Below are 18,754 nucleotides of genomic sequence, written 5' to 3'. Positions count from 1 at the left end.
TTTCCGTAGAATTTTCAATTTTATCTATTCTATATAAGGCTTTGACTGAACCGGTCTCTCTGCCAGTTTGTGTCATCAATCTGTCAAACTTGCTTTTTTTGACACTGAATTTGGCAGAGTGGAGTAAAAATAATCAATTTAGATAATATTTTAACTTATCTGTCAGGCTATTATTATCCTCTAATAATTGTCAAACTTTTGCGCTTGCATTCACCTGGCTTTTATCTTGAAATGTGTGACCAGTGTTACACTGTATTTGGTGACCCATCAGACTCTGTGACTTGCAGTATTGGAAGAAGTACTCAGAGCCTTTAATTAAAGGACCAGTGTGTAGAATTTAGTGGCATCTAGTAGAACAGACTTGGCAGAAATGGAATATAATATTCATAAGTATGTTTTAATTAGTGTATAATCACCTGAAAATAAGAATCGTGTTTTTGTTACCTTAGAATGATCCCTTTATATCTACATAAGGAGCAGGTTCTCTTCCACAGAGCCTGCCATGTTGCACCGCCATGTTTCTACAGTAGCCCAGAACAGACAAACCAAACACTGGCTCTAGAGAGGGTCTTTCGCGTTATTCGCAAGTTTCTACACACCTGTAAGCAAGTAGGTGTATCTGCAGACTCACAGTATCTACACGACACACCCACTTTACTACATGACACACCCACTTGGTTAGGTTTAAGTATGAGCAGTGAAATGGTTAAGTTTAGGGGTGTCGTAAAGTGGGCGTGTTATGTAGTAAAAGGGGTGTGTTGTGTAGGTCTGCGCGACTGAAGACGAAGACAGACCCTTCTCCTTGAAAGGGGTGGGGTCGGGGGGTATTCGGATGGTTGGAGTCTTCCACCTCACCGCTAGATGCCACTAAATCCTACACACTGGTCCTCTAAGTCAGTAGTTGTCAAAGTGGGGTCCAGGGACCCCAAGGGGTCCTTGAGAAGGTTCCAGGGGGTCCCCAGCAAAAAGGGGAATAATTTATTTTCACTATAATTCCATCCATAAGTAACACAATGACAGAATGTATAATTATTTTGGTCATGGGTCTCATACACTGTCTGTAAGAAAAAAGCAAAAATCTTATCAGATGGGGGTCCGTGGTCTAATTTGTGTCAATTTAGGTCCTTGACGTGAAAAAGTTTGAGAACCACTGCTTTAAATAAAAGTATCAATACCACAATGTAAAAATACTTTTAAAATCCTGCATTTAAAATCCAACTTAAGTAAAAGTACAGAAGTATTAGTGGCTAAATTTACTTAAAGTACTAAAGTACTAATTTTGCATTTTCTGGAAAAGTAGTACTTTTTGGGATTTTAAATGCAGGATGTTTTACTGGTAATGAAGCATTTTTACATTGTGGTATTGATACTTTTACTTAAGTTTAGGATCTGAGTACTTCTTCCAGCACTGCAGGTCTCAGACTCTGGAGGGTCACTAAATACGGTGAAACACCGGAAACACTTTTCTATCATCTGTAACTTGACGCGCGGGCAGAGCTCGATGGATACTCTGAGATAATTTGGGAGCGCAATCTGAGAGAAAGAGTGGAGGCCTGCGGTTTACTTAGGTAAGTTCCGTGTGGACCTTGTTTGTTTGTTTGTTTGTTTGTAATCGTTTTACAGAAACACAGCGAAACCACGAAGCTAAGGCTTCTTTGTAAAAGTAAGAAGAGTTTGCCTGCAGTCCGCACAGTCTCCAGGCTGCTGAGCTCTGACTTTGTTTGTATAAATTAGTCATCGGAGTCATGAGCAGATGAATCAACTTCCTAAGAAACTGTTGCATGAAGTTTAAAAAGTTTCATCCTGGAACTGAACCGAAGATTTCAAATGATATAGTGAAGAGATCCAGACTTCACTGCGGCATCTGCGGGGAGTTCCAGAAAAAACAGCCGCTTGTCTTGAGTGAGACGAAGTGAAGCAGGATTAATTCATCTGTTATCTATAAAGTTAGACTAATTCAAGTCAGATCTGACTTTGAAACGCAGACCTCATCCTAGATGAATTCACAGTGAAGAACACAGACAAGGGCCATGTTCATAGCCACAAAGCATCATTTTACATAACACTGAGAATAAAATATAACTTCAAAAATGAACCAAAAACTGCAGAAGCAAAGGAGAGATGACTTTGAACACCTGTGTTAGTTCAGTTCACTGGAACAGTTTGTGATCATGTTGTTGTGGGTGAGAAATGTGAAATGTCTTTGTATCATATATGTCAAAATGTTGATTGCACAGGATGTGTGAGATGGAACATGGTATTTAAATCACTTTAATTGACTCGATAGGACACCAGTGAGGTAATTTATTTTATAGTAAGAAAATGAAATGATTTTCCTTGAAACTTGGACAGTGCTGCTGGGTTTATACAAGTGACTTGCATATGGTGGAGCTACTGTTCAAACACCCTTAGATTTATTCACTGTTTGCCCTTTTGGTATTTTAATATACTGATTTCTGAGTGTCTGTTTCTTTACTTTTATTCCGGTGATGTTTAAAGACAGAGCAAATGGTGAAAATGTTAAATATGATGCAGTCAGTTATTTGCTTCATTTGAACTGCAGTGCATTTTAAAGCACATATGTGTTCAGTTGAATACTGTGCGGCAGATTCACAAAACCGAAAAAGACATGAGCGAGGGTTTTATGAAAACTAGCTTAACCACGATTAGTTAGTCTAGTCTGCAGGGATGTGTTTCCATAGCAACTTATGTCAGACTTATTTAAACCTCCTTTTATGAGACAGAATTTCTTGAATAAGCCTGGTTTAACTGGTAATCTGGTTCTATGAAACACCTCCTAGTACTGCTGCTTTCAAAACATGAAGTGTTTCTTATTAATAATACATATCAGACTTTTTGCGCTTTTTCAGGCTTTTCTACAACTGTGATACATTATAACTTCATCATGTAGTGACTTATAGTTTCAATCTGGTATTCTTTGCAGTCTACTTCCAAATTCTTTACAAGAAAAGGGGTATACTTATGTTTAGCTGTCAAGTTGTACCACAGCACTGGTATTTTTGTCCCTGTTCCAGACTGGGGATAATTACTATGGTTGGAAAGTGTTTCAGTCATGAACTGTAAGTTTTCTGACATTCTTGCGTCAGATCACACTCCTGCGGTCCATATCCTCATCCTGTGTCTGCTTTGTCTGTTGTTTTATTTTGTATGGGAGTTGTATTGTAACCTGCATGTCTAGATATTCTGGGCAATGCAATGCAACATGTCTGAAGTTGTTCACATGGCCCGAAGCCAGCTCTCTGCTATCCGCTGTGAGTGTTTGATAGTTATAGCGTACAGTATGGCAGCTGAAGGCCAGCTGATCTGCCCTGATGCACAAAAACACTCTCCGATTCAAAAGTTTCCAAAGAGATGTGTTGCCAGAAAGGCTAAATGGGGAGGATTACCATTTCTCATTGATGTTTGAACCGGATGCTTTAATACATGAAACTGAAAACCTTAGTCTGGAGAAAAACTGCACAAATGTTGCTTTGTCTGTGGTTTCAAGTGAATGTGAGACAGTGGGAGACTTGTGAGCATCCTGTGGAAAATGAAGGTGTTTTTTTTTTAATGTGCCGGATACGTGGTCATTCTCTTTTACGCTTGAACAAGAAAAACTTCATTGTGACCAAGTGTGTGTCTGTGTTCTTCACGCTTCATTTGGGAATCACAGCCGGAAAACATCCGTGCGTTTCATTCTTTCTCTTTTGCTCATTCCCCCCGCTGCCCGGCCGGCCTCACGTGTCACCCCTGTAACTCTCTCCTCGTCTCCCCTCGATCAGACCATTCACGTCTCTGGGCACATGGAAAGTGTGCAGAGTTCATTGCTGCTGCTACTGCTGGTCTGCTAGTACAAAATGTTGTCGCCTCTCTCTCTAAAACCTCTCCCCCTCCCTTTTCGTGTCACCTCCTGTAGTTTTCTGGGTCAGGGGGAAGCATTCCCCAGCATTGCTCTCATCACCACAGAAGCTCTGTAAACTACTGTACAGAGCCTCTCCTCACTCTTCATGTTATTCAGAGGCATATTTTGCTTTTGATCATCACTGAAAATGCAAAAAAACCCCACAAATTGTGCACTAGTAGAATACCCAACGCATATTTTAAATACCATTTAACAGGGAGATAGCAAAAACACCATAAAGGTCAGTCCTTTTTCCATCTTCCTGTGACCGACATATTCTCTGCATGCATTTATTAAAAGCGGCCTTTCATTTCAGTTTTTTTTTTCATGCTCTCTGGTTTGACCAAAACTACTTTAAAATAATTAACAACTTCAACAGAGTGGTGCTTTCAGAATTTTTAATGGAGAAAGAAAGGTTCACATCTCTCTACATTTACACTCTCTGCACTGGCTCCTTATTTGTTTAAAAGAAGAGGCTTTTCCTCACTGTGTTGGTGATGTTGCCAAAAGACACTCTGTCTTACTGCACCAAAAACATACCTAAAGCCTATTATGGAGCTACTTTTGCACCTATTAACCTAAACTTGCATCTCAATTGACAATAAAACTCTATATGTAAGCCTCTGTAGTTCTCCTAATGTTATCTTACTATTGATACTTTTAAAGTTCAATTTTAAACACTTGAATTAATGTTTCATGTGTGTTTATTCACTGTCTTCGAGACTCATTGCATGTTAGTGCACCAAAATGTGGCAAACGATTAATAAAAGTTATCGCTCTCATTGATTACATGATCTTTCTCAAAACCAGTTTCTGGTTTCTGTTTTTGTACGTTTCTCACACTGTGCTGCTGCTGTCTTGTTTTTGTCACACAGTATACTGTAGCTCTAAATGTCTTCTGTGCTCTCAGCTCTGTCTCTACTTGTCAGCAGGAGTCAATGTGCACAGACATGCAGACTGCTTCAGGCTATCCGTTACATGCCTGCCATCCCTCTTGTGAAACTGCATTCTGCTGTTTTATAGCATTTTTTTTGTACACACGCTCCATAGAAGGATGTCCATGTATTTCCATATTTACCTCATTTTGTTGTTCATCAAACATAATTTGCAGCACATGTACATTTAACCCACCATTATTGTCCAAATGTCACGCCTCCTGATGATGTGTGACCACTTACAAACACGTCTTTGTGCCCTGCCATGCAATCAGTCCTCAGAATGTATATTCAGGTGCGAAGCATCAAAACAGTCGGGTTTTTCTGTCCCAGCAGGGACTGGCACAGGCTGTGAAGCTGCATTTTTGTTTGGCAACTGTTTCCTTCAGTATATTTTCACATGTGTCTGCTATTTCTTTTGTCTCATGTCTTCCAGGGAGTAAAAGCTGGGAGCACAATGGTCCCTGTCTGAGCCTTGACAATAGCCATTATGAATGGGAGTGAGAGAGGAGGGAGCGGTGGAGAGACAGAAAGGGGCTACAGGAAGTTCTCTTCGCAGTGAACTGTCATTTTTTTTTTTTTTTTTTTTTTTTTTTGATGTGTCAGATTTCATAAACCCTGTTGTTTTCCTATTTATTTACCAAGTGAAAGGGCTCAAGGGGTTCGCCATCTGCTCTGTTACTTCAGCAGGTGTTAAGTGACAACTGAGCAGCTTTAGTTCACATAAATTGATGCTTGGAGTAGATTATAAATCCACCGAGGACGAGTGTGGCATCGCTTTGCCCATGCAGGATCAGTCTGGTTAAAAAGAGGGGAGGGGGGATGATATCACTCTTTTCCCCCCTCCTTCTCTGATTGGGTACAGGGGGAGAAAGTGGGTGAGAGGTTGAGGGGTGTGCGGGGAGGGGAGTGGATGTGGGAAAGGAGAGATTTATTCAGTGAGGTGAATACCTTGCCTGGTGGAAGATGAAGTGGTATGTCGGAGGGGCTGAAATGAGCAGTTTTAGGGAGAATTGTAGTTTTGCAGCGTGTGTGTGTGTGTGAAGATTGTCAAAGGTTGTTTTTGAGGTCTCTGTTTCTCCCTCTTTCATTCAGTTTTGATATGAACAATAAAGTCTCTGGCAGGGAATGATGGGGGAGGACTTATAGGCTCGGAGCTGTCAGGCCGTTCCTCCCCCTCATCCTATCTCACCAACCAGCCCCCCGCTACTGTACGCACCCTGAGACTCTGTCCTTGTTGGATAAAAGAGTGGCACAACATGACTGAGAGTAACCCCGGTGGCTGTTTCTGTTAAGCCAATCAATATTACTTCCTGGTGTCTCCCCCTACCCCCCCACCCCTCCTGTATGCAGCTCAGGCCTTTTCTTCTCTTCTTCTCTCTGTGTGCGGTGCCAAGCCTGTGGCCCAGTGTGGCTCAGCCTTTTAACCAGACTCCTTCAGTCTGGTATTCGACAGTTTCACCAGTGGAATGATGTTTTTAATTATATTTATTCTTATTTTAAGATCATTTGTAGTGTAATGTAAAGAGTGGTTTACTATAGGAGAGTCCAATCACTGGAAATTAGAAATACAAATGTAATAACTTGCAAAAATCATCGGAAACTTAGTTTTGATTTTCTAGTACAGAACCAGTGGGAATATGATTCATTTTATTTATTTATTTTATTTTATTTAAGTTCATTTTATTGAACAGAAGTCCTAAAAAATGCATTCACCTTTTAAATAACTTGTAGTGAAATCTCTAGGGATGCACCAATCCAACTTTTTCAGTCCCAATACCGATACCTGGGCTTTGGGTATCGGCTGAGTCATCATCTCATTCTGTTATGTGTGAGGCAAAATCAGGCTTGACTTAAACATTGCTTTCCTAACTTTGTAAAACAAACTGCAACAAATAAATACATACAGATATAAATTTACTGAATTATTATTTATTAAAATAACGGTATCCGATACAAGATTGTCCCATTATCACTGATACCTGATCCAACTATTTGAGTCAGCATCAGATCGATATCCAATATCAGTATCAATATCGGTGCATCTCTACAAATCTCCCTTTTTAAATGTATTGAACCAGCACTGCTTCTTGGTCTTAGTGCTGAAATGATTGATAGCATTCCCTCCTCCACTCAAAAATCAGTTTTCTTCTTGTTCTTTCAGCTGAATATTTGAGCTTCACTGTGCAGAATGATGAAGGCTGTTTTCACATTCATCTGCTCAAAGTGGAAAGTTTCTCTGTGCTCGCCGAAAATTTAGAGTTTAAGGCGGGTACCTACGAGCATGATTTCTGACATCACAACTAGTTTGGAGCCAGTCGTGGTCCAGTGTGCGACTTACACAAGTGTGATGTGGAAACATGAAGCCTCCAGAGAATGGACTTAACAGTGAAGTAGGAGACATCTTGTGTCTAGCAGTTAAACTTTTGAGATGAAAAATATTTGCATACTCATAACTTTATACACACACACACACACACATATATATATATAACTTATAATTTATTTTAAATTATAAGTGGACATTGGAGCTCTGCAGTGTGTGAGCTGTGTATAAGTTTATTTCGATATTTGCTCACTTTCAGCCCAGCACCTGCCCTCTTCAGCTTGGATGTGCATGCATACTCCTAGCTCATATTCATAGATTCTGAATTTTTTAACAAGGTAGAAGGAGAAGACGTATTTTTAAGGATTTTAATGAGATAATTGAACTTTTTTGTGGCAAAATCATATCATTATTCAAAGTTGAATATTTTATATACATCTTAAAACATGTCTGGAGGGGATCTTTAAGCATTCACTGGCTTCATCTTCAAACGTGAGGATTTGCTGCGTTTCTGTTTTTATGTTCTCGTAAATTGAAAGTTTCTGGGTTTTGGACTGTTGGTTGGAGAAAAACAAGCCATTTGAAGATGTCAACTTGGGCATTTTTCACTATTTATGGACAAATGACAGATCAAACAATTAACCAATTTAATGAAAAAAGACAAATTAATTATTAATGAAACAATTATTACATCAGATAAACAACAGGTAAATGTAAAGTAAAATAAGTAAAAACAAACTAAATACCCATTTAAAAAGGTATTAAAAATTCTTTTGAAAGAAAACTGCATTTTTAAAACTTATTTGAAAGGACACTGAATCTTTCAGCCTCAGTATTCTGCATGTTTACGGTTTGATGCTTCTTGCAGGAGATGTTGAATTTCTTTTAGTGCAGCACAATGAAACTTGTGAGACGTGAATTCATCATATTATTTCCTTCAATTTCACTGCTTTTTTTTTCTTCTTCTTTCTCTCCTCTCTGTTGTCCTCTCTCAGATATGCATTTCCAGGAGTGGATACGATCACTTCGTTCCAGCACGGGACTCAAAGTGTCCGAATCAGACGACCTCTGGAGTCTTCTGCCGTCTCTGCCTCTGTCCTCCTTCTCCCTGTCCTCCTTGTCTCTGTCTCCCTCTTCTCTGCTGGGTTTAGGAGCCCTCGCCTCCCTCACTGCATATTGGCTGGTGACCCGTCCTCGACCCATGCGTCCTCCCTGTGATCTACAAGCCCAGTCCGTAGCTGTGAACGTGAGTGAATTGCTGTTGGCATCATGATGTTTTGACTCGTGCACATGAGATTTGTTATAAACATAGGGGTGCTTTTTAAAGATGTATTAATGTAATGCTTCTTTTGTAGGGAGATCCCAGCTGCAGGCGATCTGCTCTCCTTAACGATGACTCACTGCTGGAGTTTTACTATGATGACACCAAGACAGCCTATGACATGTTCCAGAGAGGCCTGAAGATCGCAGGTGATGACACAGGACATAGGCACAACACATTTAATTTGTCTTTATCCCAGATTTTACTATATAGTCATATCAAAGAACAGGAACAAAAGTTTTTAATTGAATAAATAAATCCAGTTTCCTGCTGCTCTGTAAAAACTTCATAAGTCTGCCTATGTTTGCTTTCATGTCTTAATAAAACAGATAAAAGATGAATGAATGAAAGATGATAAAAGATTACATGATTTTCTGTGGTTAGAAACAAACCTTAATGCCCTTAAATCTTATGAAAGGCTCTCAAACTTAACTGGGGAAGAACACAGAAACACACAATAGTCAAGGTACAAAAAGAAAAGCTGCTTTTTTCTGGACAAAACAGGCAGTCATTTATATATGCATCATCATACCCAAACTCATATTTTAAATAAATTTATGTTAACGACATTGAAATCTACATAAAATATGTTTTATAACCGTAATTAATAACCATAAGCAATTAACATTTGCTTCTTGTCATTATTCTTTACAACATTATTCATCATAATTTCACTTGAACATTGTAAATGACAAAGTATTGTTCTTGTTTCTTGTTTTATCAGTTAGATGATTTTAAAGGTCCAATAAATGACATTCAGCTTCACTGGATGTCAGCATACAGCATATTTGCTATCTAAAGATGTAGTGGAGTAATGGATACCTGAGCAGTGGATGAAGTCACACTCCCTCTGTGTGTGTTGTTATCTGAGCTTCTGTGTTCTTTGTTCTGGTATCCGCACCGGCCATGCGTGCATGTCAGTGCCCTCCATGCCCATTTCCAAGATGGCAGTTGTGTCATAAACTTTCTCAAACTACAGCTAAACAGTACACTTAAATATTTTTCTGAAAACATTTGAGGTGAGAAATAGGCAACGTAGGAAAAGAATCTTGATCCATATTTGATCAGCACTGCCTGGTTTGACAGTTTGATCTGAGTTGGGTTTTTTTTTTCCCAACTTGATTGACTCACACACTTGTTTTGGTCTGAGATGTTGGTGCTATAGTGTGACATCCAGTGGATGAATGTTATGTATTGCAACTTTAAATATGACAGATGACAACTCTTGCTTGAATTGGGTCATGAGCAGAGCTTTGATATTGAAGATATTAAGTCCCTAGTTCAAGCAAAAATATAAATATCAGAGGTGTCGTACAATAAATGGATGTTTGAACTGATGTGACACAACTGTTTTGCGCCCTTCAGGAAATGGCCCTTGTCTTGGATTCAGGAAGCCGGGGCAGCCCTACGAGTGGATCTCCTACACTGAGGTCTGACACATTGTTATGTTTTGATCCTCTAGTCCTCAATAGCACTTCGGTATAATCTGTTCTTCACTGCTATTTGTTCACCGATCCTTCAGGTGGCTGAACAGGCGCAGGTGCTGGGCTGTGGGCTGCTGGCCAAAGGCTGCCAACCGACACCGGAGCAGTTTGTTGGGATATTTGCACAAAACAGACCAGAGGTATGCACTCATCCCTGACTTGTAGTGTGATTTATTTCCACCCTAAATCTTTTGAAGATATTTTTCAAGACACTAGTAGGTAGAACTTACTGGTAATATACTCTTATACCCACACATCCCTGCATAGGTTTATGAGTGACTCCTCAGGATCATATTTCTTTCTACGAAGTTTGAAAATGAAAATATAAAATATATTTTTGTCTGTCTGTCCTCAAATTGTGCTTGCCTTCATACTTATTGAGGGCAAAGTGCTGTTGGTGAATGTGGGTCTCCAGGGCAGCTAATATTGGAGCATGTCTGCTCCCAAACTCATTTTTTAATATATCTGTCAGGCAAAACCATTTTCCTGTGTAGACTCTATCAGAGCCTGTAGCTTGGCTTCAACATAATCCACTAATTTAGTGGTGCTTCTTTAAATTTTGAATGCGGTTTTGTAAACCTGAAATGCATTGTTGTTGATGATAATACATATACAGATGGATGATAAATTAATGGAAAAACCAGCACAGGCCTGAATGCTTGACCCCTACAGTGAGGGGATCTGGTGGCTCTGTTATGCTTTGGGGGGCATTTTGCTGGCATGGTTTGGGTCCACTTGTGTCCTTAGAGGGAAGGGTCACTGCAAATCAGTACAAAGTTGTTCTGAGTCATCAGTTTTATCCTATGATGAAACATTTCTATCCTGATGGGAGTGGTCTCTTCCAGGATGACAATGCCCCAATTCACAGGGCACGAAGGGTCACTGAATGGTTTGATGAGTATGAAAATGATGTGAATCGTATGCTAAGGCCTTCGCAGTCACCACATCTCAACCAAGAATGGTGTTCATCCCTCCAGAAGAGTTCAGAGACTTGTAAAATCAATGCCAAGGCTGAGGAACAGCATTCTGCAAAAAGATATTCCCTCATTTCGTGTTTTGATGATGGTAGCGGAGAGCGCTGTCTAACACGTCAGTCCAAAATCTTCCATAGCTGTTCAATTGCGTTGAGATCTGCTGACTGTGAAGGCCATAGCATATGATTCACATAATTTTCATACTCGTCAACCCCTCGTGCCCTGTGAAGGGGCATCCTGGAAGAGACCACTCCCATCAGGATAGAAATGTTTCATCATAGGATAAAGATGATCATTCAGAACAACTTTGTACTGATTTGCAGTGACCCTTCCCTCTAAGGAGACAAGTGGACCCAAACCATGCCAGTAAAATGCCCCCCAAAGCATAACAGAGCCACCAGATCCCCTCACTTTAAGGGTCAAACATTCAGGCCTGTATCAGTTTTTCTCTTAATTTGTCACCTGTCCGTAGCTCTCTAATATTTTAATATCTTAACAAATAAATGAGCAAAGATTGGAAATGAGTGTAACGGTGCTGCTCTGTCTCCCTCTGCTGGTGACAGTGGATTATCTCAGAGCTGGCCTGCTACACTTACTCCATGGCGGTGGTGCCTCTGTATGACACACTGGGGCTGGAGGCGATGGTCCACATACTCAACTTGGGTGAGAGAACTTGCATGTAGAAATAACAACACAACACTTTTAACTTCACTTATTTAACGGAAAAGGTCACCACACAATATAAACTTAGTCATTATTGGCCTGTTTGCCAACCTCCCATTTTGAATCAGTCTGTACTGAAGTCTTCAAGACCAGTGTGGTGAGCTTAACACAGTGAGCCTTCTCCCAGAATACTGTTTGAGAGTCGGAGATACATCAAACTCTGTGCTTATTCCAACTCCAATTAAGAAACTTTATAACTTTATAAGAGAATATAGCAGATAATTTGGTACACAGTATGATGGATGCAGTTGGATGTTAGAATAAGTACTCACATCATTTACTTTGCTAACAATACAAGAATGTAAAGATATGCCGTTACAAGTAAAAGTCCTGCTTTCAAAATCCTACCATAACTATCCTACAGTAGTATTATCAGCTAAAAGTACTTCTGTAGAAAAATGGGGGTGGGGTGAGTTAATAGGGTAGAGAAGAAGAGGGGAAAAAGTTGCGCAACACAAATTTGTACTTGAAGTATTGGATAATTTTACTTCTTATGGCCCTCGAGCAGTTATTTAAATGAAACCATCTGAGAAGTTAAAAGGGGAAATCTGTCTTTGATACAACTCCTTAAACATCTGAAACATGACAAGAGTCAGCCTTAAGTAAACAGTGTTTTCTTGTTAGGAATCACAAGCTAAAATGTTGTGAACCACTGGTTTAATCTTTAACTGCATGTTACTTTGTAAGTTTATATGTTTTTATGTAAAATCTTTATCTGAAAAGTAACTGTAGCTGTCAAATAAGTATAGTGGATTTAAAAAAGACATTTCCCACAAAAATGTAGTGGTGTAGAAGTATTTAGTAAGAAAACTGGCAAATACAGTATAAATACCTCACAATTATAAGTATTTATTTACTTTCTACCACTGTTTGGATGTTTGGACCCAAAGTACAGTCATGTGACTTCAAATTGTTGGATCACTGCACTAGAAGAGTGTGAGAAACGTTTGGTTTTGTCTTAAAATTTGATTTATTTTTAAATGTCCGTGAAAAATGTCTGCCCTCATGTCGTTAGTTTGAAGGAGGGCTGAAATAAAACGGATTTGTTGGCCCTTCGAGCCTCACTGGTTTTACAACTGGCACAAGGTGGAGTAGAAACCCACTGATTTCTCACTTACCACTGTTAATGTACTGTTTGTGTCCTGGTGGATTTTAGCGGAGATCTCTCTGGTGATCTGTGACCGGGAGGAGAAGGCGGCGTCTCTGTTGGAGAACAAGGAGAAAGGCGTGACTCCAAAGCTCTCCTGCCTGGTTCTCTTTAACGATTTCAGTGAGGCCTTCGTGGAGAGGGCGAAGAATTGCCAGGTGGAGGTTTTGAAACTGGCACAGCTCATGGTGAGCAGGGTGGAAATCACTATAATAATGCAGACTCATTTAAATTCGTCCCCTCTAATCGAGTCATCGATGGTGATATTTAAACTGTTATGAATAACTCCTCTTTGTCCACATCTTAGGAGCTGGGAAGGCAGAACCTCAAAGATCCTGTGGTGAGTTTACTGTCTCTCAGCTGCTACATCACCGCATCAAACTGGTTTCAGTAAATACCTAATCCCCCTCTAAATACTGGGATGACAGTTTTATCGTTGCTCATGTCCCGTAAGATATCATTAACACGCACTTGTAAACAGGGTTTAAATTAACAGTGGAGGAAGCCCGTTGTCATATTCTCATATTTTATTGCTGCCTGCTGTAGCCGCCCCAGCCTCAGGATCTGGCCGTGGTTTGCTTCACCAGTGGAACCACAGGTACCGTCTGATCCCATAAGTCTCTGCGTAATTATCCTTCACTCACATCATTAGAGAAGTGTCCTTGAGTGCCCACTAACAACCTCTCTTTATGGCACTGCTGTAGCTTCCTATGCTGAGCCGGGCACTGCAATAATGTCTTGTTTATTTATCCAGGAAAGCCCAAAGGAGCCATGATCACCCACGGCAACATCGCCTCCAACACTTCCTCTGTCATTAAGATCCTGGAGGTCTGTCTACACTTCCACCTCCTTGTCTAATTGAGAACAGCCTCACAGCTACCGTCACTCCCTATCTGCTTGTGTCTCTGTTCACCTATCTCCAAACTGTCCCTCTCCCTGCTGTGTCTAATGGTATGATTTAATTGGGTGTTTGATTGCCCTTGTCGCTGTGAGGTACTTTAACTAATTGCCCTTGTATAAAGATTCTGCTATCTAACTGCTGTTGAAAAAGCCATACAGCATGTTTGATTGCCTGTGTGGTTTCTCTGTATGCTGCTGCCTGAACTTAATCTCTCCCATGTGTTTTGCTCATTTTATTATTTCTTGTTTCTCTCAGGGTTCATTTGTGATCCAGCAAGAGGATGTGTCGATCTCCTACCTGCCACTTGCTCATATGTTTGAGAGGATGATTCAGGTAGTTGATCCTCTTCTCAGACTTTTTTTTTATTGGTAGTGTGTGTTTGTGTGTAAGCCCTAAATTAAGTCTATTTCTGTCTCAGGTCTCAATGTTCTGCCATGGAGCCCGAGTAGGATTCTACCAAGGAGACATTTCTCTTCTTATGGATGACATTAAAACTCTCAAACCCACCTTCTTTCCTGTTGTCCCTCGTTTGCTTAATCGCATCTATGACAAGGTTGGTGAACACATTCAGATCCTGTCATTAGTGTCATATGTAGCACCTCATAGGCTCTGGGTCGGTTATGTTATTTCACCTCATTTATGTTTCTGTACAATTCCACCAATTTCTATAAAGATCCTGGGCTCAGTGACCTCTCCGCTGCGGCGGGCTTTGCTTCATTACGCTGTGAGGAGGAAGCAGGCGGAGCTCAGCAGTGGCGTTGTACGTAACAACAGTCTTTGGGACAAGCTGGTGTTCAACAGGATTCAGGTCAGTTGCTGAAACACCATTTTACTTCCATCTTGGATCACATTTTCACATTTTTCATTGTAGCCATTACTTCTGTTGAATTTACATCCATTTCAGTTGATCAGTTGAAGTCCAGACTGAAATATCTTGAAAACTTGGATGATAGTGATGAAATTTGGTACAGATATCAATTGATCCTAGAGGATGTATCCTCATGACTTTTGGATCCCCTGACTGTTCCTTTAGCGTTCCTGCTGCTGCTGCAGCTCAAATTGTTCACTTATTCAGTGAAATATATCTGCTAGATGAATTGGCAAATAATACCAACACTCATTGTCCCCAGAGGATGAAGCCTACTGATTTTGGTGATCCCATAACTTTTGATCTTGTACCATCATCAGGTCAAAATTTTAGTTTATGATGTAATACCTGCAAAACTGTTGTATGTTAGTATTTTGCTGAAATGCAGTCTCACAGAGCTGCTAGTATTGTACTATTATAGTATTGTATTGTAGCGTCTCTCAAGAATAAGACTACAAGATGTTACCTGGCTTCAGTAACAACTTATTAGTTACAAAGCCAAAACAAAGAAAAATGGTTAAACAGTTTTCTGTGCTATTATCCGTCAGCTACCCTCTCTCTGAAACCTCCACATAGACCAACTCACACTCCCATAACTAGCAGGCAAAACAACACCTAACTCTGCCATTCACAGGTACATGTCTCACACAAATGTTCACTGACACCCTGGAAATCTCAGTAACTTCACTTGAACATTCCTCTTTATCTTTAGCTGAACTAATATCTCTGAACACAGTGACATAACAGTAACTCTGTCACACAGACCATTAAAATTTGTAGGTTGCTAATCCACACACTTTGTTCTCTAGTGAAGATCTACAGGACCAGTGTCCATTTCAGAAATTAAAAAAAAAAAAATTTTTGGTTTTCAGTCTTTAATGGCACATTTTCTGTTAATCCAGGACTCTACAGTTGTCACTGTTTATGTTTTCCACAGTATTTAACACAGTGGTACATGTAGACAAGTAGCCTCGCAAATAGTCAACAAATTTGTATCCAAGCTTTACAAGAGAAGCACAACTATTCCAGCAATCAATGCCAAAAGCACCAGGAGTGTGGGAGTGTATTGGAGAAGTATGCACACGGGGAAGCAAGAAACGGTGAAGCAACTGAAAGATTTTGGCTCAGTGTGGTCAATACAGATGGGAAAATATGGTCTAGGTTGGAAATGCCATTAAAATGGAATTTTGCTTGGAGCCACAATATGATTGTATGATTGCATACAAATCTGGGTGCATTGCTTGTGTTTCAGGCCAGTTTAGGAGGTAATCTGCGGTTCGCCCTGACCGCTTCAGCACCCATCTCCCCCACTGTGCTGTCCTTCCTCAGAGCCACTCTTGGCTGTCTGATCTTTGAGGGTTACGGCCAGACAGAGTGCACCGCGGGCTGCACGTTTTCTATGCCCGGTGACTGGAGTGCAGGTAAGACATCATCTGATCCCGAACAGTTTTTCTCCAAATGATTTGTGTGTGTTTCAGTGCCTTTAGTTGGATACACTAGACCTCAGATCTGTGTGTGTTTGTCAGGTCATGTTGGCGCTCCTTTGCCCTGCGCCATGGTGAAGCTGGTCGATATCCCTGACATGAAGTACTATGCTAAGAACGGAGAGGGAGAGGTGAGCTCAAGACGTAAGCAGATGTAAACATACAAACAATGTGCTGCCTGCTCACACTTCTCACTCCTTCCTTCTGTGTTAGATCTGCATCCGAGGCCCCAGCGTGTTCAGAGGCTACCTAAGGGACCCAGATAGGACAGCTGAAGCCTTGGACAGCGACGGCTGGCTGCACAGTGGGGACGTAGGCCAGTGGCTTCCAGTAAGATGAAAAAAAGCTTATCAGTGTAAAGGTGATAGATATAAATATCTAGTTTCCTGCAAGTGAGAAAATATGTATGTTTAAACTTTTCCTCTACCAGAATGGAACGTTACGCATCATTGACAGGAAGAAGCACATCTTCAAGTTGTCCCAGGGAGAGTACATCGCTCCTGAGAAGATAGAAAATGTCTACATGCGTTGTGTTCCTGTACTCCAGGTGTTTGTGCATGGAGATAGTTTACAGGTACCATGCATATACAATTTGATTCATACTCAGTGGATTTATGTTCACAGCATTTGCTTTGGTGCGATTTAACTACTCTTGTCTTTCATGTCACCAGTCTTATCTCATAGGCATAGTTGTGCCTGACCCAGAGGTGTTTGTTGACTGGGCTAAAGAGCGAGGATTTGTGGGATCCTACGAGGAACTGTGCCAGAATCCTGTAGGTCATATCCTAATTTTGCAGCATTACTACTTTCACGTTACAGTATGCCTTCAAAAAACTGATGGGGTTGATTTCCTTCCAACAGGATGTAAAGAATGCAGTATTAGAGGACATGAAAGCTGTGGGGAAGGAAGCAGGACTCAAGTCTTTTGAACAAGTGAGGAATCTCTGCTGACATTTGTCTGTTATAAATTTGCATGCTACAAAGTGTTCAATTCTGACTTCTTGTGTTGTACCTTTCCCTCCTTTTTAGGTGAAGGACCTTCACTTGCACCCAGAGACGTTCAGTGTCGCCAACGGCCTTCTCACCCCGACCCTGAAAAGTAGACGTGCCGATATCCGCAGAGTCTTTCAGGAACAGATAGAAACCATGTACAGCAAGACAGCTATGTAAAGGACTCTGTTCACTAATTCACACACACCACCCAAGATTTTCTGGTGTCCAATAAGGGAATAAGAAGGGACAGGGACCTGGGAGAAGAAAATTAAATCCTTAAATGTCCAGCAGTGCCTTGTGCAAAATATAAACCTGGATATATTTTGGAATATTGGTATTTTGCTTCACAGAAGTTTTAATTCACGTCCACCCGTTCCTCCTCTTGCACATACATATTAATTCTTCACATGAAAGATTTCATCTAATGGGACCAAGACCATTATTCTGATGTTTGTTCCAGTCTCATTGCTGTCCACATCACTAATTCAGAGTTGTGATTCACTGAGGTTTTTACTGGTATATAAATTATTGTGTAGCTGTTAAGATAGGAATCACAGAACTTATTAGGAATCAAGGTGCAGAAATTTAGTTAGAAATTTATTTTAAGATTCCCTTCTTCTTTCCCATGCAAGGATTTTTTTTTTTTTAAAGGGACACTGTTAAAGTTGGGTACTGGGATGTTGTTGCTCATGCATTAACTGTAGGTCTGTATTTTACTGTTGATGGGTCCTCATTTCACATGTAAGTATTCATGAAACTTCCTTATTTTTAAGCTTATTGATCATGCATTTTTCTAATTGGGTCTGAATGGCTTCCTAAACCAACATAATCCTTCAACTGAAGTTAAACCATTAAAACTAATGAGGATTTCAACCAGCAACAATGTGAAAAACTGTGTGAGCTGTAAATATTGCTTCTAGTGAGATTTCTTAAAAGGACACTACTGACTAATTCCAGTAAAGTAAAACTTAACAGTAATAAAGATTAGCTGCTGATAACTATTTTGTGTGAATTCATTCTAGATATTGTCCTCTTGTTTTGTTTCTGGATTTTCATGGTAGGTAAAGTTGTATGACCTTTAAGCCCATTTATAAAATTTTAAACATTCATTGCAGTCTATAAATAAATATAGATTTTCTGTATTTAAAAAAAAAAAAATCTACCATTTTACATGCACTCACTTTGTTTGCAGACGATATTGAGACTGAAACTTAAACCCATCAAGGCCCAAATGAAACAGTAATTACAATTATCAAATAACAATGCAGATGTGGTTGGTTGTTAGTCTCACAGATAATTTATTTCATGATTGATTATACATTGAAATGACGGCTGAAAACATTGTCGATTGTTGTGATGATACATTAAAAAAACCTAAATAAAACCCACTCTAATGTTAAATTACTCACTCACTTGTGTTAAAAATCAACCACTACTACAACTTAAAAAAAACCCCATTAATCATTTAGAAAAACACCTTCATGAATAGTTACTAACATGTAATTCGAACACAAAGACAGACAATCGACTAAGCATTTGCTTCATTAACTCCAAAATAAAAACATGTTTGCCATAGATAAATAGTCAACTTCTTGGTATGACACCTCAGACATTACAGAAGAGCACTCATACATTTACCATCTTACCCCATTAACCAGAGCGTGTTCATCATACTGTAATGAGGCAGTACCTGATAA

General features: G+C 40.0%; 1 protein-coding gene across 1 annotated transcript; it reads left to right on the top strand.

Moving 5' to 3' along the window:
• The first annotated feature begins 1,463 nt into the window (after window positions 1–1,463).
• Window positions 1,464–18,055, top strand: acsl2 (acyl-CoA synthetase long chain family member 2). The gene is made up of 20 exons (XM_042420635.1): window positions 1,464–1,568; window positions 8,158–8,408; window positions 8,518–8,632; window positions 9,849–9,913; window positions 10,006–10,107; window positions 11,505–11,604; window positions 12,821–12,999; window positions 13,119–13,151; window positions 13,358–13,409; window positions 13,566–13,639; window positions 13,968–14,045; window positions 14,131–14,265; window positions 14,386–14,520; window positions 15,833–16,001; window positions 16,107–16,195; window positions 16,278–16,394; window positions 16,495–16,638; window positions 16,736–16,837; window positions 16,926–16,997; window positions 17,094–18,055. Exons 2-20 carry the CDS (start codon window positions 8,160–8,162, stop codon window positions 17,232–17,234), a joined length of 2,151 nt encoding a protein of 716 aa, XP_042276569.1. The 5' UTR covers window positions 1,464–1,568; window positions 8,158–8,159; the 3' UTR covers window positions 17,235–18,055.
• The last annotated feature ends 699 nt before the right edge of the window (window positions 18,056–18,754 follow it).

This window comes from Thunnus maccoyii, chromosome 9, assembly GCF_910596095.1.
Source record: "Thunnus maccoyii chromosome 9, fThuMac1.1, whole genome shotgun sequence".
Taxonomy (NCBI): Eukaryota; Metazoa; Chordata; class Actinopteri; order Scombriformes; family Scombridae; genus Thunnus; species Thunnus maccoyii.
The sequence above is the reverse complement of the archived record's forward strand: the minus strand, read 5'-3'. Positions and strand labels throughout refer to the sequence as shown.